At 38.7% G+C, this 21,909-nt stretch overlaps 1 protein-coding gene across 3 annotated transcripts; it reads left to right on the top strand.

The window, feature by feature from the left end:
- The first annotated feature begins 3,510 nt into the window (after positions 1 to 3,510).
- LOC148041330 (RNA-binding KH domain-containing protein RCF3-like) lies at positions 3,511 to 8,214 on the top strand. Of its 3 annotated transcripts, none has more exons than XM_087678953.1 (5): positions 3,511 to 4,564; positions 5,499 to 5,906; positions 6,056 to 6,313; positions 6,425 to 6,587; positions 6,940 to 8,214. In XM_087678953.1, exons 1-5 carry the CDS (start codon positions 3,743 to 3,745, stop codon positions 7,062 to 7,064), a joined length of 1,776 nt encoding a protein of 591 aa, XP_087535079.1. In that variant the 5' UTR covers positions 3,511 to 3,742; the 3' UTR covers positions 7,065 to 8,214. The 3 variants fall into 3 exon arrangements, 2 of the variants coding, with proteins under 2 accessions (XP_087535079.1, XP_087535084.1); XR_015690988.1 differs by having other exon boundaries at positions 3,513 to 4,564; positions 6,425 to 6,822; positions 6,940 to 7,076; XM_087678958.1 differs by having other exon boundaries at positions 3,513 to 4,564; positions 6,425 to 8,214.
- The last annotated feature ends 13,695 nt before the right edge of the window (positions 8,215 to 21,909 follow it).

The following is a 21,909-nucleotide window of genomic DNA, read 5'->3' on the forward strand; positions in this document are numbered from 1 at the left end:
TTTCATTAGATTGCCTTGGGCCTCAACCTTAAGATTGACTTCCACACAAAAGCTTGTGTCATCTTAGACCTTAGAAAGAGAAAATCACTTCTCTACTTACTTCCAAAGGATCGCATCTCTCGTATTTCTTAGTGAGAGAATTACCTCTCTCGTTTTTCTTAGTGAAAGAATTACTTCTCTCCTTAATTCATTAAGAGAAAAAAGACCTTGAATCTTGACTTGTAAGGGAGAGGATGACCCCAAATGAATGCAATGCTCATTATAGACAGGTAAACGTCTCATGCATCCCCGGATGTACACATAAATACATATACACAATGCTAATGCACTTCCTCTTCTTAGAACTCAATCCATCTTCATTCATGTGTAACTCCTTGGTTCTTGTGTACACTCAGACACTTCCTTTCCCCTTCATAACTTGTACTACCTGTACTAGATATTCTCGTCGCAGTGCTCTAATCACCCCATTAAGTGATGCACTAGGAATACTAGTCTCTAAATGGTCTCATGGCCATGCTAGATCGTCATCATCACTTAAAGAAAACCGAGTCATTAATTTATTGACATAAATCTACTAAATAGAGAATGCGTAATAAGCAATCAATTTAGTGACACATGGAGTTCACCATGGTGTAACTATTGGTTGACAATGGCATCAACACCTATGCAACCGAACTGCATTTGCTTCTTCATGCACTCATGGACCTATGACAACATATTAATGCATGCCATGTTGCGTTGGACCATGTAGATACACAAAAAATGTGAAAACAAGCACAAAGCAAAAGTGTACAATTGAATTTTATTTTAAACACATTTAATTTAGTGAAATGAGAAAAATGATTAATTAAAACTCATCATTAGCTACACATGTAAAGATAAGAATTTCTTTCATGTTAGCCTAATCTTTGAGATCATAAATTTTGCATGAAGCACAGTGCAAGCAAATAAGTATGTGCATTTTAGGCAAAAAGTCACAAGTTAGTTGACATGTATACCCAAATTCTTACATTCCCCAAATTATGTCAAAAACTCAAGTAAAACTTTATGGATATTTTGATCTAATATTTTGTATTTGATATTGGAAATTGTAGATATATCCTTCCTTCAACCCTTCCTTTAGGGAGGCCTTTTGTGATAACAAGGTGAGCCCTTTCTTTAGGACTTCATGATAACATCAACTTGTTAGGGAGGCCCTTTAAGGGGCCTTTAAGGTGAGCCCTTCCTTTAGGACTTCATGATAACATAAACTTGTTTTGGTCATAAATGATTATCTCAAGTGAACAAAAGTAGTGGAAGAGAAACTATAGAAGTTATACACAATTGTGATTAGTATTTTTGGACTAAAGACAAGGGTAGGTACATTTTGGAAAGTATATCTTATCTATATCAAGTGCAACTAAACATAAAAAATGATTGACAAACTTGCTCAATACAAGTAGCACAAACTCATTAAGTGTAAATAGAGAGTTTGTTCTAGACATTATATCACTTTCTTTGGTTTACACATGACATGAGACTAAGGTATATTAATTTACATATTGAATATATAGAGTAATTCTTGTTACTGATTCTTTGATGTCCATAATATCATCGATGGGAACAATATGTGCTAGCTTCTCTGAGTTGGACTATTATGAAAGCTATGATTAACCTTACCCACTAAATATGTTTAAAAGCTTAAGAACTTTTACTCTTGCCGAGAATTTGGTAGCCCACTGGTAACATTTTCCTACTTAAGAAGTAGCCACTTGTTTGATTGTGCTTGCTTATAACTGCCAATGTTTGCAATTTAAAAAAAAAACCACTAGCCTAATTTTGCTAACAATGGCCTAAAAACTTTTCCATGGGACATGTGTGCTTTTGTTTGGATTACTACGATGAGATAACAAAGAGGGTCTATATAGGAGATGACAACTCTTAGTTGTTAGGTCATTAAGCAAATGACATGATGTTTGATTTGACTCAAGGACTTGAAGCTCTTATAGACATCCCATGCCAATAGGTAAGAGAGTTTGACTTAGGCTTGGGATGCCCATTTTACATAATAGAGCTTTAGAAGTTGATCGCTAGGGGGTCAAGGAGGGTCTAGATTTGTTTTCTACATTCTTTGTTTGAGCCTGGTTGGTGGTCTTTCTGCTTAGACATTGTCATTAACATGTATCGTTAACCTCTCTATCCCCGTTAGTTGCTCTTATACCAATTGTATATTTGTCATCTCATGTCCAGGATGCCAAATCACACTTATCATAGTGTGAATAGACAAAATAGACACAAATGTGCACTTGCATAATGTGTGTGCACATGCAGGCATGCACACATGTGCCTGCACTCGCAAAAATACGTAGAGAGAGAGAGAGAGAGAGAGAGAGAGAGAGAGAGAGAGAGAGAGAGAGAGAGAGAGAGAGAGAGAGAGAGAGAGAGAGAGAGAGAGAGAGAGAGAGAGAGAGAGAGAGAGAGAGAGAGAGAGCAAAATATTACATTGCCCTTTGTGTGCTTTTCATTTTTTGATAATTTGTAGTCATGTTCATTGTTATTGTTTCGTCCACAAAAAGATGAGTCTTGTCTTGGCTTTTTTTGTGCCCTCACGACTCTAAATATGTTGCTTCATGCAAAATTCAAGTTTTTGCACGTTTTCATTCTATGAAATGAATAACTGCGACCTATGGTGGATAACAAAATATAGTTTTCATTGAGGATTGTTAAGGTTCGGTCACCGTGCCCGAAGTACACACTCTTCCTGGCTATGATCACAAACTCTTCAAGTTAAGGCTATGTAGAAGTTTATACTAGGTACACTTTGTCCTCCAAGGATTTTAGTCAAAGTTACCTAATTAAAGTTCAATCATATGTAAGAAGCAACATCATGTCTAAATTGTGTGCACAATGAATAAGTATAAGCTCGAATGCAACTACCATAGGGTTATAGACATATAAGAGGAGAGAGAAACAAAGAGAAAGAAACAAAGCATATGAAAATAGGAAGTTGCTCCATAGGTTTGTAATGATGATCACTTATGAACTATTGTTAGAGCTATGTAAAATCATGAGTGGTTTGTATGCAATTGAGATCATCTAGAGGCTAAGAATGTTCTTTATCAATACTTTCCAATGCACTGGGTATGGAATGCACATCAAAATATTTGGATCAAGAGAAAACATGGAAATACTATTGGTTGAATATACTTTGTGATGCTTAAGATGAAAGCGTGTTTTTAAGTAAAAGTAATCGTAAATGATTTCTTAATAGTTGAACATGCATTTAGTATTGAGAGACAAACAGAGAGGCTTGTTCTAGTGGTTTGGCAAGATAACATCGATAGACAAGAGTAGTATGGGATGGTGAGGCTTTTCTCATAGACAAGTGGTTACGTTTGGTGATTTGCCATGTCGATGTGCATCGATAAGAAAGAGGAAGATGGAATGGTCGGAGTTTGTCCATAGAAACGATCCTTATTAGGAAAGGAGGACCGTTGGAGTTGCTCTTAGCGTAGGTCGTAGCACCCAAATCACATCATTTTCCTTTTGTTGTTGATGCTTAGCCTTCTTCTAAGGTTTAGGGTTTGTGCGACAAAACCAATAACAGAAAAAAAAGGAAAAAAATGCCGTCTCAAGATTTGGCCTTCCGCTAGGGTTTCGCAGGTCTGTCTGTCGCATCATCGTCGCCATCGCCAGCAGTTGTCAAAGTTTCCGTTACCATTCTCCAGTCCTGCTGCTCCTTCGTCCTGCCTTCCTCTCGGGCATGGATGGCTACCCCGATTCGTCCGCCAAGCGCTCCCATTACGATGACGAAGACAGAGACAGGGACGATCGGGACGGCGAGCGGAGCAGGCACAAGCGCCGGCGCGCATCCGAGCCTGACTACCATTACCCTACTCCCCTGGAGATAGAGTATCGCATCCTGTGCCCCACAGCCAAAATCGGCGCCGTCCTCGGCAAAGGCGGCAACATTGTCAAAGCCTTGCGGCAGGAAACACAGGCCAAGATCAAGGTCGAAGATGCACAGCCTGGCGCCGATGAGAGAGTCATCTATATCAGCTCGCCCCTCGAGAGAGGTAGGGAGCGGGAGCGGAGCGGGGACAGGGAAAGAGACAGAGAGACAAATCTCGACAGGGACAGGGACAGGGACAGAGAAAGGGGGGTGAATGATGACCGGGATACGGAGAGAGAACGAGAGATGGAATTCGACAGGGACAGAGACAGGGAAAGGAGTAGGGACAGAGACAGGGAAAGGAGTAGAGATAGAGACAGTGATAGAGACAGGAATAGGGGCTCACTTGACAGGGGCCGTGATGAGATACTTTGCCCGGCTCAGGATGCTCTTCTTCGGATCCATGCAAGAATCTCAGAAGGAGATGGCCCCCTATCGGATGAAGAGGAAGATGATGACCACCCTCGCAATGTTAGTGCAAGGCTTCTGGTCCCAGACAGCCAAATCGGATGCCTTATTGGTAGAGGAGGTCGGGTTATTGAGCAAATGAGAAAGGATATTGCAGCTCAGATTCGTGTCATGCCCAAAGCAAATCTTCCCCCGTGTGCCTTCTCCACCGATGATCTAGTGCAAGTAGGTGATGAAACATGTGCATTGCTGCTTTTAGTGAGTTGATCAGGCGGTTTGAGAAATAACTGATTTCTGCGGAGAAGGAAAAATAGTTGTAACATATTGCTTCTTCGCTAATATTTTCTGCATCGATTTTATTTTTCTGGCTGCCTGTTGCCACGGTCAAAATAAGGATGGGATACTTGATCTGAAATCTCATTGCTGGTTATCCCAAGATAGGGATGAACGTTGCATATAGTCTAGACCCTATCTTGCACACGTGTACAAAGTGTAGTTATGCCCATTAATAGGTAGATCCTGCTACCACAAAAGCATGCTGATGAGTTAATGGTGTATGCCACTCATTGCAATGAAGTAATCTATGGGATGTGAAGAGGTCGGTGGATACTACTTTCAATGTCCTTTCCCTTGTGCTTTATAGAGTTGTGTGCAAGGACTAAAACATTTGGTTGTAGATAAGGCTCTTTTGATGGTGTTCACAAGATGGTTCCCAAGGAAGTACAAGTCTATGGAAACAGTGCAAAGCTGCACTGAATGGATCCAACACACCAACAGCTATGATGTAGTAGAGTCTCCCTAGAAATGTCCCATGCACCTTATGACATTTTATTCTACCATTTTGTTGGAGTTCTTGCACCCCCTTGTGCTGTGTTGTTGCCATTATACATTGGAGAACAGCATGCATGCTCACTTTTATTATTTATCCATGGGTTCATTTCAGCTATTCCCCCTTTCAGCTGGGGAGTTGTACCTTCAACTATTCTCTCTTTAGCTGGGCAGATGAAACTTGATAGTGATCCAGTAGCATCTCATTGGTTTAATCTTTCTAGAGCTTAAGGGACAGTTTATATTATTGTCTTTGTTGCTCTGGAGACTTTACCTGTATTGAAAAAGGTGTATATCGTTGTTCAGGGATCTGTTTCATTTCTTTGTGCAGCTGTATGGGACTCCTGCCCTTGTAAGAAAAGCATTGTATGTCATTTCATCAAAGCTTCATGACAATCCTCGTGATAAGGCGCATGGACCTCCAATGTACACTCAGCATGCCTCACTTTCTGGTGGCCACATACATCATTCTGCTTATTCATCAGGTGGCTCTATGATGGGTCACTATGGCCGCAGTGGTTCTGGGAATGTGTATCCCATACGTTCTGGTCGGTCCGATGGTATTGCTGAAGGAGAGCTTATGATTTGTATGTTGTGTCCTACGGAAAAAATTGGCGTTATTATTGGAAGGGGTGGCAATGTGGTTCGCAGACTGCGTGAAGATACTAATGCCAAGATTAAAGTTTGTGATCAGGTTGCTAATTCAGATGAGCGAGTAATTGAGATCTCTGCCATTGAGGTAATGCCATAATCTCTTCTTGAAAGTGTCAAGTTAAGGTCTTTCATGAATGTGTTTTACATCAGCATTTGGCATATTTGTTTGATGGTATTGGCATGTGGCTCACACATTTCAAGCTCATCAATGTATTTGATTCTCGTCTGGTGCAGTATGCAGACAGTCATGTCTCGCCTGTTATTGAAGCTGTACTGCAAGTTCAAAGATGTATTGCGGATGCCCATGTGAGAGAATCAAAAAATGGCATTATAACGATCAGAATGCTCATTCGTGCTTCTCAACTGGGATGTGTGCTGGGCAAAGGAGGCCAGGCCATAACAGACGTTAGAAAAGCAAGTAGAGCAAACATACGCATTCCCTCCAAGGAGGAGTTACCTGACTGTGCAGAGGCAGGCAGTCAACTCGTACAGGTATGCAAGCTCTATTTATGCTGACCTGGTAAGAAACCCTCTTGCATGCTGAAAAGAAAATCATAGTTTTTGAGCTTATCAGTGTTCCTTCTTCTTACTTACTTACCACAGATAACTGGTGAGCCTCGAAATGTGGAGACAGCGATACTCCAGATAATGAACAGGCTACGAAGTAATGTGCTTAAAAGCCGTGATAAAGGAAGTTCTGCTGTCATGCCAAGCTATGGGAGCAGAGATGATCCAGTTTCTCCCCGGGGAATTTACTCATATTCAGGTGACTATGGCAGCTACAGCACGTCTCCAACGCGTAGCTCCAAAGATTCTCGACGCAGGCATAGATGATCCGTTGTGTACCCTGGTGTGTCACGAATGATAGTTTTACGGAGGATGTGATGAGAGTCAGTGGCATCAAAATTTTGTAATCTATCATCAGATGGAAGTAGATTCTTGGATTTGTGTTTCTGGTATAATCCTTTCATTAAAGATTTTCTGTCAAGGTAAAAGATGAGGTAAGTATTTTTCCCAAAAAATTTGTGATGCTGAGTGTGTAAAAGCTAGGCTGGCCTGCAGCTTGATATTCAATTCTTCGAGATACAAATCCAGTGGTTGGTGGCTTTGGTTTTCAGGACAGAAGCTGTGGGGAGTGACTATGTCTATTGCCCAAGGTCTCGGTTGTGATCGATCAGGTGGTCAATTGTTCTTTACAGTCTTTGCCACTGTTATAGCTTGCGTGAAATATTCATCAGACTGATGATATGGAACTCAGAGCCTTTGAGGCAGGAGATCATCATCAATTAAATGAATAAACTAGAGATCATCCTTTAAATGAATAAACTAGAGATACTCCCTCCATACACTGAGGTCATTATTAATAGCTTGTGAAGTAGCTGCTCACTGTCAGTCTTAATGAAGAAACTGTTACTTTCTATGTTCACTGAGAGATCGATGATAAGTATCTTGTGTAGTAGGTGCTTGCATGTCAAGTGCATGCTGCTGGCTAGTTTGTCCTATCAAAGACCCTAGATTTGCCCACGGAAAGTAATTGTGCATATGCACTGTGGAGATCAATTGCTTCTGGTGTTGGAATGATCTCAACAAAGACATGCGTCATACTTTTTATAAAAGTACTGAGTCTCACCTGGACTCACAGATGTGGTAAAGCCAGCTTAATGATGTGGAAGAGTAACAGGAGTTTGTGACCCAAGCACTAAGTATTCATCTTATGACTTCGCAATGGTTTTCAACAAAGGGAACACAGTTTGCAGATCTAGTTGTTGAAGTGGGTTGTTCAATGATCAACCACGGCAATTATTTGCTGGAAGCAATCCTTCTTTGTCTGCCTGCTACACATTCTATCCCTTATATTCATGCATGTTTATGCATTGGTATCAAATTGTACTGAAGGCCGAGTTGGAGTACAAATATTGCTTGTTCTGAGCCTATGGGAAAATGAGTAAAGCTGTTGAAAGCATCAGCTCACATGATGTTATAGTCTCTTGTATAGCCTTCAAAATGATCCCTATACCTGGTATCAAGATTGAGCTGTATTTTGCCATCACTGCCAGAATCTAAAACCAGGCTATCTTGCACCAGTAATTGGATTTGGTGTCAGTAACGTCTAGGGAAAAGTCTGAAATTAAGGGTTTCAACTCTAGGATATTGCTAGAACATATCCTACTGTATCTAAGATCTTAAGCTGTTTTTAAAGGAGGAGTTCTATTTTGTAGAGGTATTAATGAGTTGCAGGTCTAAAAAGTGTGCATGTAGTGCATGCGGTTAGCTGGTGTGCAGAAAGGACTTGTGCCCTATTCATAGGACTAGGCAACTGGCTCTGTAAGTGTCCATGAGGTCCTGCTGCTGGTAATACTTCTGAGGGGGACTGATCTGGTGGTCATCTGATGTTAGTGCATTTTAATTGTTAATTATGGACTAGTTTCTGCAGTTTGATTCTTGGAGTATTACCTATTTCATTTTGACTAGTTTCAGCAGTTTGATTCTTGGAGTATTACCTATTTCATTTTAAAAACACATAATTTGTACTTTTCACAAGAATGAACATGAATGACTTGGGGAGTGAGTTTGTTAGTTCATTTTTCTTTCCAGAATGTTGTCTTCATTGCTTGGAATTGCGTCAAGGCAATCTATCCAAGAAAGATGAAACACAATGCATGCTATTTGTATGAGACTGATGGAAGGGTACATATGATTGTTTCATCTGATTAGGAGCCTGCTGGTTTGAATAGGAGATTGGGTTGGTCAAAATTTTCTTTCCAGAATCTGTGATATGTCAGGTCAATGTTACATGCGGTTTTTGAATAGCAGATTGGGTCAGTCAAGCTTTTTCTTTTCGGAACATGGATGTGCTAGGTCAATGCCAGAGTCTTTGAATAGGAGAGATAGGGTTATCAAGTTTTTCTTTTTGGAATGTGACATGTATCAGGTCAATGCCACACGGAGTGTGCATGCTCTACTTTCTAGACATATTGCAAGTGAAGCAAGCTGTACATGGCAACTTTTCTAAATCTCTAACAAGGAGACAATGTTTCACCATCTGAGGTGCAGTACTTGCAAATGGCTCTTTTAGGACACAGCTATATTTGGATAGGGCATAGCTTGTTAAACGGTACTCAGTTATGGATACTTCACACGATCCTTGCTGTGTTTGCTGTTTACTTTAGTTTTTGAGCTCTCGACTGACTAGCTAGTGTAGTCAGTGTGTACTGGAACTACGCTCTTGTGGTTTGACATTGGTCTTCACAAGGGTTAATCTGACATATTTGGGTAAAAGATTGGTTAATGATGTAAGTGTGTTCTTCAGAAAGTGAAACTGTCTGAAAAGTCACCTATACAGTCTTTCACTTTTGTCATTTTAGGACTCTGGCGAGTCGCACCTAGTGAATTGTTGTAGGCATGGAAATCCACAGGTGTTCTTTAGAAAGTGAAACTGTCTGAAAAGTCATCTATACAGTCTTTCACTTTTGTCATTTCAGGACTCCTGGTGAGTGGCACCTAGTGAATTAGGTTGTAGGCATGGAAATCCACAGGTGCTAATGGAAGCGGAGTAATGAATCTTCTCATGTTTGGGATGAGTTACGAATTCCAATTAAGCTCAGTCTTTCACTTTTGTCATTTCAGGACTCTGACGAGTTGCACCTAGTGATTTGTTGTAGGCATGGAAATCCACAGGTGTTCTTTAGAAAGTGAAAACTGTCCAAAAAGTCATCCATACAGTCTTTCACTTTTGTCATTTCAGGACTCCTGGCAAGTGGCACCTAGTGAATTAGGTTGTAGGCATGGAAATCCACAGGTGCTAATGGAAGTGGAGTAATGAATCTTCTCATGTTTGGGATGAGTTACTAATTCCAAATAAGCTTCAATTTTCAAACTTGCCAATATATCTATTAATGTGTAACTGGAAGTAATGGATCTGATAAAAGTTTAAATAATCTTTGTACAAGGCATGGCTTTGCTCTTCAGAATGACTCTCATAACACTGTTCTAAGACAATCTTAACTGATTCAACTCAAAAGCCCAATTGCTTATTTTAATTTGAGTATAGCAATGAATGCCCACTGTTCAGACAAAACTTTGGGCTGTGAGTGGATTTTAATTTGAGTATAGCAATGAATGTCCACTGTTCAGACAAAACTTTGGGCTGTGAGTGGAAATCAACCCAATTATCACATTCCTATCCTAGATATCCATGGACGTTTAATCAATCTTCCAGTATCAAAGCTTCTAACAAGATTGTATTCTTAGGGTTTGGAACCCTTGTCAATGTAGGCTCTGGATGGGAAGACAGATTACATTCCTATCCAAGATATCCATGGACGTATAATCAATCTACCAGTATTAAAGCTTCTAACAAGATTGTAGGGTTTGGAACTCTTGTCAATGTAGGCTCTGGATGGGAAGACAGATCACATCCCAATTTACCTGGATTGTGCTGTTTTTGGAGGTAAATTACTAGATCAAAGTTTAAGGTTGTAAATAGAACTTGTGCTTTCCCATTGATTAAATTGCAAGGTTTTGGTGATCCTATATGTTCCCATTGACATTTAGGATTTTGGATGCTTTCAAGTATATTCATACAATTTGCTGAAGTTATATTTGGTAGGTGTGATTGAAGCTCTTAGCTTGACAAGAACTTGGCCTACATGTTAAAAATGTCAATTTTTAACTACCACATTTGATTTGCATTTCAATTTCTATAAGATAATTCAAAATTCTCTCTTATGCATCATATCAACAGGTTTGCTTTTGGCATTGAACCATCCTGTCAAACATGCTCCTTATTATGGATCAATATTAGCTGGGACTCCCTTAGAGAAAACTTGAGCCATGAACTTTCAGACATTTGTTAGATTGTACTTTTACATGAAGGCCTTCACATGCTTAGGAGGGAGTGTTGATCTACCCATGTCTAATTTCTTAACCCCTAACAATTAGTAGTAATTGCTATTTTCTATTTGCTAGTGATCAAGTAGAAATCCTCTTGGGATGCCTAGGCTGGTAGTTAGGTACTATGGTGCATAGAGGGGTTATTTTTGCCATTACCAACTCCTTTTTAGACAAGCTTGTTTCCCATTGGCTTTCACATATGAACCAAAGTTTGTGTGCACTATGACTAGCGTATCTTTAGCTTTTAGGCTTGCATAAGAGATCTCCTAGTGATAAATATTGGTTAGGTTGGTAGCTAGAGTTTTAATTGTGCCCATCTAGTGGTGTAGGATAGAAGCCCAAGGTTGATCATCATCCAACTTCTTCAAGTATTGGAAAGATAGGTTAACAAATTTGGTGGCAAGATCCTTAAGACCCACACAACCTTCGTCAACTAGAGTGGTAATTTGATCCCAAAAACTAGAAACCCCCCCCCCCCCCCCCCCCCCCCCCCCCCCCAACACCTCCGAAAGACTAGTATACCCTAACAAATAAGGATTCTAGTTTCTTCTAGCCTTTCTCATTAAGGAGGAAAACCATGTTAGGTGTCATGCTAACTTGAGAGCTATGAGCCTCCTCGCTAATCCAAGGGTTAGATGATTGTACTTCCTCACTTTATCTTTATATCCATTCATTAGCCGAAATTGATAATGTCCTCCCAATTTGGGAGGATAAGTTCAATTTTTTCTCTACTTATAATAGACCCTAAAAGGAATGCAAACTTCTTATATAGTGCAAGTAATTCATTAATAGACTACTTTGACAACATTGGAATGAACCTTTGGGTAGTAAGGAAATTACCATTAGGTAGAGGGAGGTCTAATGAGCCCTTTTTGAGTCTTCAATTCTGTTTGACCCAAAATTAGACATGCAAACAACAATATTATTGAGGGACTCTCAAAACAAAGTTCTAGCATATTTTATCATATGCCTTAATTGAATTCATGTTAATAAGAAAAACCTCCACCTAGCTCAATAGTACAATCAATTCTCATGACAATGTTGAGTATTGCATCATGAACTTTCCTAGATTGGACATAGCCATATTGATGCTCAGATAATGCATGGAAGAAGAATTTTGATTTTGAGCTCAAGAGCTTTAGCCATCAACTCATATAGCAATAAGAAATTTGATTTTTAGTACAAGAGCTTTAGCCATCAACTCTTATAGCAAATTTATCATGGTTAGAAGTTAGAAGTGGCCTTCTCTCAAGATCATTCTTGCAGATCGTTTGAGGAACCCCTTGTTATCTTTTCATGGAATAAAGCCTTCTGCTTTGAAAGCACTAATGAGCCTTAGAGATCATTAGTGAAGGTATCCAAAGGAGCCTTGCCCTTCTCGTTTGGTTAAAAGCTATGTGCAACTTCTCTTAGGAGAAGGGGCTTGCATGTACCTAGGAATCTTGTAATCCTTTTCTCATTTCCTTTCATTGGGTTAGGAATGGAACTTGCAATAATGCTTTTGTTACAAAATCTTCTTCTCAAAAATCATTTTGGAATTTTTGAAATGGTTAATTTTATTGAGATAGTTGTCATTTTTGAGTAGTAAATTGGATAATTGTTTGTTTTTGAGAGAGGTTGGAGTGATTATCATTTTCCAATAGTAAAGTTTTCTCATCAATTTCCATCTCCTTTTCTTATTGAGGAAAAATAGATGGCATAAGCTTCTCCTTGTTTAAAATCTTTTGAGTGTCATTTTCTCTCTTCCCTCCACTCTACACCATTTGAGTTCCTCTTGATTTTCCCTCCACTTCATTCAGTGTTTCTGCTCACCATCTTCTTGCACCATAGATGTGTCTTCTCAATCCATGAGATCTAGTGCTTCCATCGATTCCATAGTCACTTATAATATAGTCGATGAGTGAGGAAAATGGGTTCCCTTGAGCTTCCATTGATTTCATAGTCACTTATAATACAGTCGATGAGCGAGGAAAATGGGTTCCCTTGACCATAGCAAAGGGAAGTTGGATAATTTTGCAACAAAGAAGAGGTCCTTGACAATCAACCCTTTCTTATTATGCTAGAAGGGTACACTAATGAATTATAGGCTTGGTGGCTCCATGAAGACGATTAAATGTGTATATGCAAAATCTTTTCATCCATAAGGAGCTTCATTTTGGCCCCCATGCCTCTAATCTTCCTCTCCACATACCCAACTATTAGTGCATTTTTGGTTGCATCCACTTTTTGGTATGAATGAAAGTTCACGTTTCTTATTCATCATGCAATTGATAAGACCCCTTGATGTTAATAGATTTATATCCATCAAGAGTTGGAGGAGTGGTGTCTAGTAGAATGTGTGGCAAATATTTCAAATGTTATCCACACCTTTGTTGGTGAAGAGTTTTACAAGGGGAGGACCAAAGGAGCATTAGTTGAGAGGAGTATATTCTTTTATGACCATTTTATATACTATCTTCCTCTAATCATCAATGGGGAAACTTGTTTAGCATTTTCCTTCCAGATTTTAAGAGCAAAAAGTGGTTGTTGCTAAATTCAAGAATAAGTGCGAGCTACAAATGCAAAGTATTTCATGAGGTATAAAAATATTTTCATACCTAAAGCTTAGCATTTCAAATACGTAAAGCAAACTTCGTACTTTTATATCCATAGCCATATTTTTGGACTTCTTCCTCCATCGCTCAAATTCAGGTCTCAAGAATTATGTTCTTATAGTGAAGTGCCTAGACGCAATGTTAACTACAAGGAGAAAGAAGACCTATAAGTTTTGAAAAGAAAATAGTTATGTAAAATTTATTGTATTGTTTTTTTGAGAATCAGGGTCCCTCCCATCTATCAGTTAAAGGATACTTGAAGTTATTACTTATATTAATCAAACTTTCAAAGCATAGAATAGGAAGCATGATTGGTCAATAGGACGCAAAAAGGGACAAGATCCCGAAAACCATAACCCTAAATTTTATGTATAAATAGGATGAAAATTGATGGAACAAGCTATTTATCTGTGTGCAAACTTTGCTCTCTTGATTTCTTGTAATCTTTTTTTGCCTTGAGAGTGAGAGTGATGGAGTTGAGAGAGTGAGGGACATGAAATGAGAAGTACCCTCCTCCTCCTCCTCCTCCTCCTCCTCCTTGAGCTCATCATTGCTCTCTCCATCGCAATGACAAGGAAGCAATGTTGAAGAAAAAGGAGCATGTACTTGGATTGAGAATTAGGTGAACCTATACGACGACTACAATGAGGTAAGTATAGGTAAATGTGTTCTCCAATTGTTGGTATGGATGTGCATTGTGAGTAGACTAGGTGAGAGCTAGTCATGCACATTCAAACCTCTTGAAACAATAAGAGTATATCCAATTGTCTCAACATCAAGCCTAGAGCGTGTCATTTTGATCCCGTTGTTAGGACCAAGGATAATTCAATGAGCAAGCCAGTCATGCGTATTGACACCAGAGAATGCAATATGGTACTTGCATGTTAAGTCTGAAATATGGGAAGTAGTTAGGTCATAGTCTTAGATTCCAAGTTTAAAAATGTCATTAATGCTATTTGAATATATAACAAGTGATGCAAAAGACTAGTAATATATTTATGGAGAATGCTATTGTGCTTGAAGAAAGTGGTGATGGAGAAAATTGAAAATCATATATATTGGATTTCTTGAGGGATTACAATCACATCCAGTGCTTCCACCATGGGAGAGAGAGAGAGAGAGAGAGAGAGAGAGAGAGAGAGAGAGAGAGAGAGAGAGAGAGAGAGAGAGAGAGAGAGAGAGAGAGAGAGAGAGAGAGAGAGAGGGAGGGAGGGAGGGAGGGAGGGAGGGAGGGAGGGAGGGAGGGAGGGAGGGAGGGAGGGAGATTCTGCCCAAATTACTTTTTTTTGTGAAAGAAAGAGAAAAAAACAAAAAGAAGGAAAAAAGTGGAAAAAGCATCTACATGCTTTTTTAAGAGCAGGCCCTTGTTCATCATCGTCATCATCAATAGAAGCACATGTTTGGGGCATTACTGTGCTTGCTCTCCATCTCATTGCCTTTGCTATTCATGTCATGCCTAGCATTTCCATCATCATCATTATCTTTACATTCATAGAGAGTACAAGTAGTAGCATGATCTTCATCATTAGAAACATGATCAATAATTCATCTCCTTGTTGTCCATGAACATCCATATGCATGTTGTCTATTATCTAACATGCCACTTGTTGATTTGTGGGGCGGTTGGGCATTTCCTTTAGAGCTGAAAAAAATTGCAGTAGCATTTGTAGCATCATCTTCAACATCCTTATCATTTGCATGAGCAATAACAATATACCTTTCATAAGCATAGACAAGAACATGATTATGTCTTATTTGTTTTTGCTTGGTTCATGGTTGCCTACAATCATTAGTAGCCCCCCTCAAATAAATCTACGTAATGCACATTCTGTTGCTTGTGCATTGTCATCATCATCCTACTACCTTGAATCGTCCTTATCTCATTAGCATTAGAATAATTATTACCATCTTGTTGCCCTAAACTTTATCTTCTTTAGCATCTCAATTAGTATCTTCTTCACCATTGATGCCTTCTTTATTACTCCATCTGCCCTCTTCTTTCATTTCTTTCTCTTTGACACCCTTTGTGCTTCATTCGCCATACCTACAACACCACTGGAAGGGAGGAAGAATGGCTTAGAAAGAGAAAGAGGCCCCACAAATGGAGGAGACTGCCAATAGGAAGGAGTAGAGCAGCCAAAAGCGAAGACAAAGAGAACTTCAATTAGTAATTGGTTAAGAGGTAAGAGTTTGTTAAGAATTTATGCAATGCATTTAATCTAATCATTTATAGTTTCCAGATAAAGGGCATAATTGTGTATTGAAGGAAGAGAGAGTGTGGGGGAGGCTAATTAACACCCTAGCTTCTTTGACACCCACCCTATTCGCAAGGGGGTGAGAGAAGATTTAATGGGAAGGAGATGGCCTAGTTGTATTTGGTGATTGCCTATCACAACTTCAAATTCTTGGTTAATTGATTAAAGTTGCTAAAGTTGACATGCATTTAATTCTTTTGGTTGTCTATGGATCCATATATGTGCACAATGCATAATGCACATGTACATTGGTGCACATGCACATGAGCCTTTCCAAATAGTGACAAATATTTTTTGAGTGTAATAAATATTGAGAGAATTATGAAAAGGTGTAGTTATATGCAAGTAAATCTACTCAAGAAAAGAGAATTAGTTTGTATGAAAGTATCATTTGGACTAGCTAAGGAAATATTTACGTTTTAATGTCCATCTTGATTCAAATCCTTCTAATAAAGTAATGGAAGTTATTACTAAACACGCTCAAAAGATGTACCACACAAACTAATGGAAAAATATGTCCCAAGAGAGGAGGCTCATAGTAAGTAGTTTATAATTAATTTGTAAAAAAGAAAAAATATAATTAATATGGAGGATTTCTTAATGTGAAAACTAGTGAGCTTAGCACATTTTTCATTCTTGAGCTATTAGGAACTCCTCAAAATCCTTGTCATTTATAGTACTTAACCTTTTCTTGCATGGATGAATTGTCAAGTATATTCACATCATGGGGTTGAAAGAGTCAAATCCTTCTACCTTAATTTCATAGTTATACTTAATCACATTAAGTGTCTTGTGGACTTTATTAGAGGGTTGAGCTATTTTTACATTTTAAATTACATATTCTAGATGTCACACTAATAAAATCCTATTATGGTGGAATGAATTTTTTAGCATGTTCAATTATCCTATCTATATTGATATGGAATTATGCTTCCTTTGCATCATGACATTGGTTACACCCTTTATGACCCTCTCGCACCATGATACCTCTACACCCCTCTAGCAATATGCCCTAATCAACTAGATCAATATGATCTCTCTCTCTCTCCTGCACTGGAAACAATCTTACTCTCTCTCCTTGCTCAAACCTCCATAGGGAAGGATGTTACACATTGTCATTGTTGGAGTTCCCACATACGTTCTTCCTCTCTCTCCTTGCTCCAACCTCCATAGCTCTTACTTCTTGCTTCCACGTGTGCTCTCAATCTTGCTCACCCTTTCTAGCTTTCAATTGGTATCAAAGCACACATTCATGGGGCTTTATTCATTCTTCTTCGGCCTGCAAAAAAGAGCCTCAACCAAGCTTTCATGGCAACAATTTCTTCTTTCATTTGATTTATGCATAAGCTCCCATCCTTCTCTAGCTACTTCCCCAGCTCAAGGAGGGCATTTTGATAATTGCCCAGTGACTCTTGAGGTCAAAATAGAGTAGGGAAACCCCCCAAGGAACAACTTGTATTTTCGGTGCAAATTTAGGGGTTGTTCCTTACATTCCTTGACTTAGCCACCATTGGCTCCTATTGCTCCTCTTACTTCTTGCCTAGCATTTGGCAGGTTCATTTTGGCTTATTAGACTCCATTTTGGGCATCATTCCATGTTGATATGATCAACCATTGATTCATTCTTGTGGATAGACTTGCTGCTCATAGTTTGAGGTAGCACACTCTTGAAAATTAATGTTTCTTTGATGCTTATGCATTGAAGATTCAATGCTAGGATGATGTATTAATACTTGAGAAGGATTTTTGGATTGGTTAGAGCTTGTTTTGCTCGGCCATTGGTAGATTTATTGTTGTAATACCTATGGAAAACAAGCATACAACTTGAATGCTTGATTGCCTATATGCTATTCTAGGATGTTACATGGACATATGGATGGTCGCCATTGACATGCATGCATGGTTATGCTCTTGTTGAGCTTTGAGCTTTGAGCTTTGAGCTTAGTTATATACCTACTTGCAGTGGCTACTTAGTTCATTGGTTCCTTAGTTATGGGCTTTAAGACCTATTGTATGTATATGCTCCTGGATGTACTTGGGCTTCTTGGATGCTATGAGGTTTATGTATTGAGCTTACTTTGACATTCCGATTTACTTTAGTGGGAGTACCTTTTGTATTTCCTTGTAATGTTCATAAGAGATAGTGGGAGTCTCTTATTGACGTACATGCTCAATTGATTTATGCATACACTATCTTTGTAGAGCTTGGTTCATAAGAGATAGTGGGAGCCTCTTATTGATGTACATGCTCAATTGATTTATGCATACAATGTCTTTGTAGACATTGCCTAATGTGGGATGATCTACTTTTTCTTTGGATATCTGGTACATGCTTGTATTTTTACTACTTGCAATTTATGTATACATCTATGTATATGAAACCTTTGGGTGTTTGATAGTATTTTTACTACTTGCAATTTATGTTCTGTCTTGACATTGCTAGTTGCATTACATGTGGGCAATAGGGTCATAGTTGACTGAAGTGCCACAAAAAATACACCAAGATAGGCATGAGAAAGACAAGAGAAAAGTGTAGAATAATACTAAGACCTCAGATAATCATATCATTACAAAGTCTATTGTCAAGATTGTGGAGATAAATACATTGGAGTACAATTCTAATGGGTACATTCTGGCCGCTTCTTTGCATGATATCTAGTTGATTGATGTTTAGTCTCGTTTCTCTTAGTGTTGGTTGCTTGATTCAGGGGCTTTCTTTCATGTAACCATGTATCATGCTTGGTTTGGTGATCATGTTTGTGATGTTGTTGGCATTGATGATATTCACTTGTAGTTTGCTATTGGTACTTCATTTGTATCATGCACAACAAATGAAAATCGCAAACCTCATTTCTATTGGATAGTTAGATGATGTTGGATATCATGTCTCTTTTGGTGACGTTACATAGAAAATCACTCATGGCAAACTCATTTTGGCTAGAAGTGTTAAGACTAGCAATCTTTATCCCTTACTTGTATTTGGCACCACTGACCATGTTTTGGCCATGAATGATCTTCCACATATACTCTTTGGCATCGCCATCTTAGGCACATGGCCCTCAAAGGAATGAAGATCTTGACTTGTTTGCAATATTTCTTGCTTTCAGACTTTTCATGTTTTGATTCATGTGATCATTGTTTATATGGAAGGCATACTCATAACATACATAAAAAGTTTGGCTCTATGCACATGCGTGAGCTCTTGTTCATTTGGACGTTTGTGATTCCATGACCTATCAATCTTTTGGGTGGTGCTAAGTACATCATTACATTCATTGATGATTATTCATATAAAGTCTTGTTCTATCCCATAAAGCAAAAGCTAGAAGTTTTACCTACTTTTCAATGCTTTCTTTCTATGGTTGAGAACTAGTTTGGGCATAGATTGAAATACCTTAGATTTGACAATGGGGGTGAATATGTCTCACATGATTTTGAGTAGTTTTGTGATGAGAGGGATATCAAGCGTTAGTTGACCACCCCTTACACCCCACCCCAGAATGATATTGCAGAGTGCATGAATAGGACTATTAAAGAAAGAGTTTGCAATAGGCTTAGTTAGGTAGTCTTATCACATACATTAGTAGCATTATCATTTTGATACTTTATGTTGATGAGTAAGTTGATTGTTGGGAGTGCTCATGATAAGCTAGATGCTTTGAAGACTTAGATCAAGAAAATCTTTGAGATAAAAGACATGGAATATGCTTATCACATGCTTGGCATGTGCATCATGTGCAATGGCTTTAAGAGACTCCTCTGCTTATCACCGATTGAGTACATTCACAAAGTACTTGAGCGGTTCTATATGTAGGGTGGTAAGTTGGTTGGCACCCTTTTATCTTCTTATGTGAAGGTGATTTAGGTAGATTATTTCCAACCAGATGATGAGAAGGTTAATATGGTTAAGATTCCATATGCATCCACAATGGGCAGCCTACTGCATACCATGATAGCCACTAGACCTATCATAGCATTTGCAATGGGAGTTGTGGCCCATTATATGGCAATATCTGGTAGGTAGCATTGGGATGCTATAAAGGGTATCATGAGATATCTTAAGGGCACCATAGACTTGTGCCTTTGCTATAGCACCAAGTTACTGGAGTCATGGGTTATATAGACAGAGATTATGTAGGACATACAAACAATAGGAATTTCACCTTTTGCTATATCTTTACCTTTGCTAGAGGTGCTTTTTCTCAAATGTCTAGGGTCTAGAAATGCACTACCTTGTCTACTACTAAGATTGAGTACATTGCAGCTATTGAGGGTTGCAAGGAGGCCCTATGGTTAGGCCACTTCGTTGTAGCCCCCCTTGATATCAAAGATATGACTCCTACATTGCATTTAGACTCTATGAGTGCAATCAAATTGGCATGTAATCTAGTCCTTTACGTGAAGACCAAGCATATTGATGTCCATTACCACTTTATCAGAGAGATGGTTGAGGACAAGGAGATAGAGCTTCTCAAGATCTCTATTGATGAGAATTTTCCTGATATGCTCATAAAAGTTTTCCCCCATTGGAACGTTATGCCTTCCTTAGGAAGATGATTGGTGTAGGATGAGATGACATTTATTTCTCATCTAGTTGTACTTATATGTACACATTGTGCCTAGTTGCCCACATTTACTATGTACTTTGTGCATGCACACCTGTACACTACACGTGGTGAACACCCATCGTTATCACTTTATTCTTTACTATTTATTATGATAAAAAATGAAAAAAGGTAGGTCACACATTGTGATGGTTGAAGTTCCCATATACACTCTTACTCTCTCTTCTTGCTCCAACCTCCATAGCCCTTGCTTCTTGCTTCCATTTGTGCTCTCATTGTTGCTCAACCTTTCTATCTTTCAATAGTGTGGCCCCAATTGTTGTGATAGAACTATAAAAATGTGTGGCTAGCAATAAGCAAGAAAATCTAATCAAGAAAAGAAAAAAGAGTCTATATATAAGTATAATTTAGGTTAGCTAAAAAATATTTACATTTAAAATCACATCCACCTTCATTCAAAATCCTCTTAATAAAGTAATAGAAGTTATTGCTAAACAAACTCAAAAGATGTTTCCACACAATATAATGTTGTCCCAAGAGTAGGCTAAAAGCAAGTAGTTTAAAATTATCCACATTAAAAGAATATATAAATGATATAGAGGACTTCTTGATTTGAAAAATACTAGCACGATTGATTGTTTTTTTACTAGTCAACTAGAAACTCCTTAGCTTGTCATTTATAGTACCTAAGCTTTTCTTGCATGGATGATTTCTCAATTACATTCACCTCATGGGGTTGAAAGAGTCAAATCCTTCTACTCGAATCTCATAGTTGTACTTCAATATATTAAGTGTTTTGTGGACTCTATTAGGGGGTAGAGCTAACTTTCAAATTACATCTTCTAGACATCGCACTAATATACCTGAAACTCCTATTATGATGGAATGATTTTTTCAACATGTTTAATTATCCTATCTATTGTGATATGAAATTGTGCTCCCTCCTCATAATATAGGGTTACATCACTTATGACCCTTGTTGAGATGGCAAGCTCAACACGTGCGAACATTGATGATGGACCGCCTGGCTAGATGAGTCCGCACTCTACACTTAGCACGTTGGTGGTCATTATGATACTCACATGGCCACTGACTTATCACTTATTATATTTAGTTTGCTACATCTACCCACAGCTGGCAAAGATATAACGCCAGTCGATTAGTGTAGTCAGTTATGCACTGTTTGACTTCGAAGGCCACTTTCCTTTATGTTATATCTTATCTATACTTTATGTACATTGTATAGTGTATGGAAGAAGAAGAAAAAATCAACAAGAAAACGTTTTAGCCTCCATCTATCTTCTTGTGTTCTTGAGTGAGCTTTCTCTTGTGTATATAGTGTATGTTTGGCATAGCAGCTTAAGCAAATCCCCCCATCATGCGATTCTTGACATGGTATCAGAGCCATGCCATTGAGAGACTGATTTTGAAGGCTGAAGTGAAGGAGAAGAAGCAAGGTTCGAGCAAGCAAGCAATGGGTAAGAAGCTCCCCCATTCTTTCACTCTCTCTCTTGGATGGTGCCTGTGGAGACACCGGAAGCAGGGTCGAGCAAAAATCTCAAATTGCTGTGAGATTTGGTGTGCAAGCAAATCACTGTATATTCTGCAAATAAATATTTTAGGGTTTACATGCAATTATTTTGGGTGTCTTAGGCCGTTTCAGGCCCTGTTTTAGAGCCGCAAGGTTGCGGACAACAACTTCAAGGTACACTGTGATTTCGGTTGTATTGACCGAAAGCGGGTGCACAGATTATAGATTGCGAATCTGTAATTTTTGAGGT

Source organism: Lygodium microphyllum, chromosome 1 (assembly GCF_053477565.2).
Source record: "Lygodium microphyllum isolate KBCC chromosome 1, Lygodium_microphyllum_v1.1.10, whole genome shotgun sequence".
NCBI classification, from domain to species: Eukaryota; Viridiplantae; Streptophyta; class Polypodiopsida; order Schizaeales; family Lygodiaceae; genus Lygodium; species Lygodium microphyllum.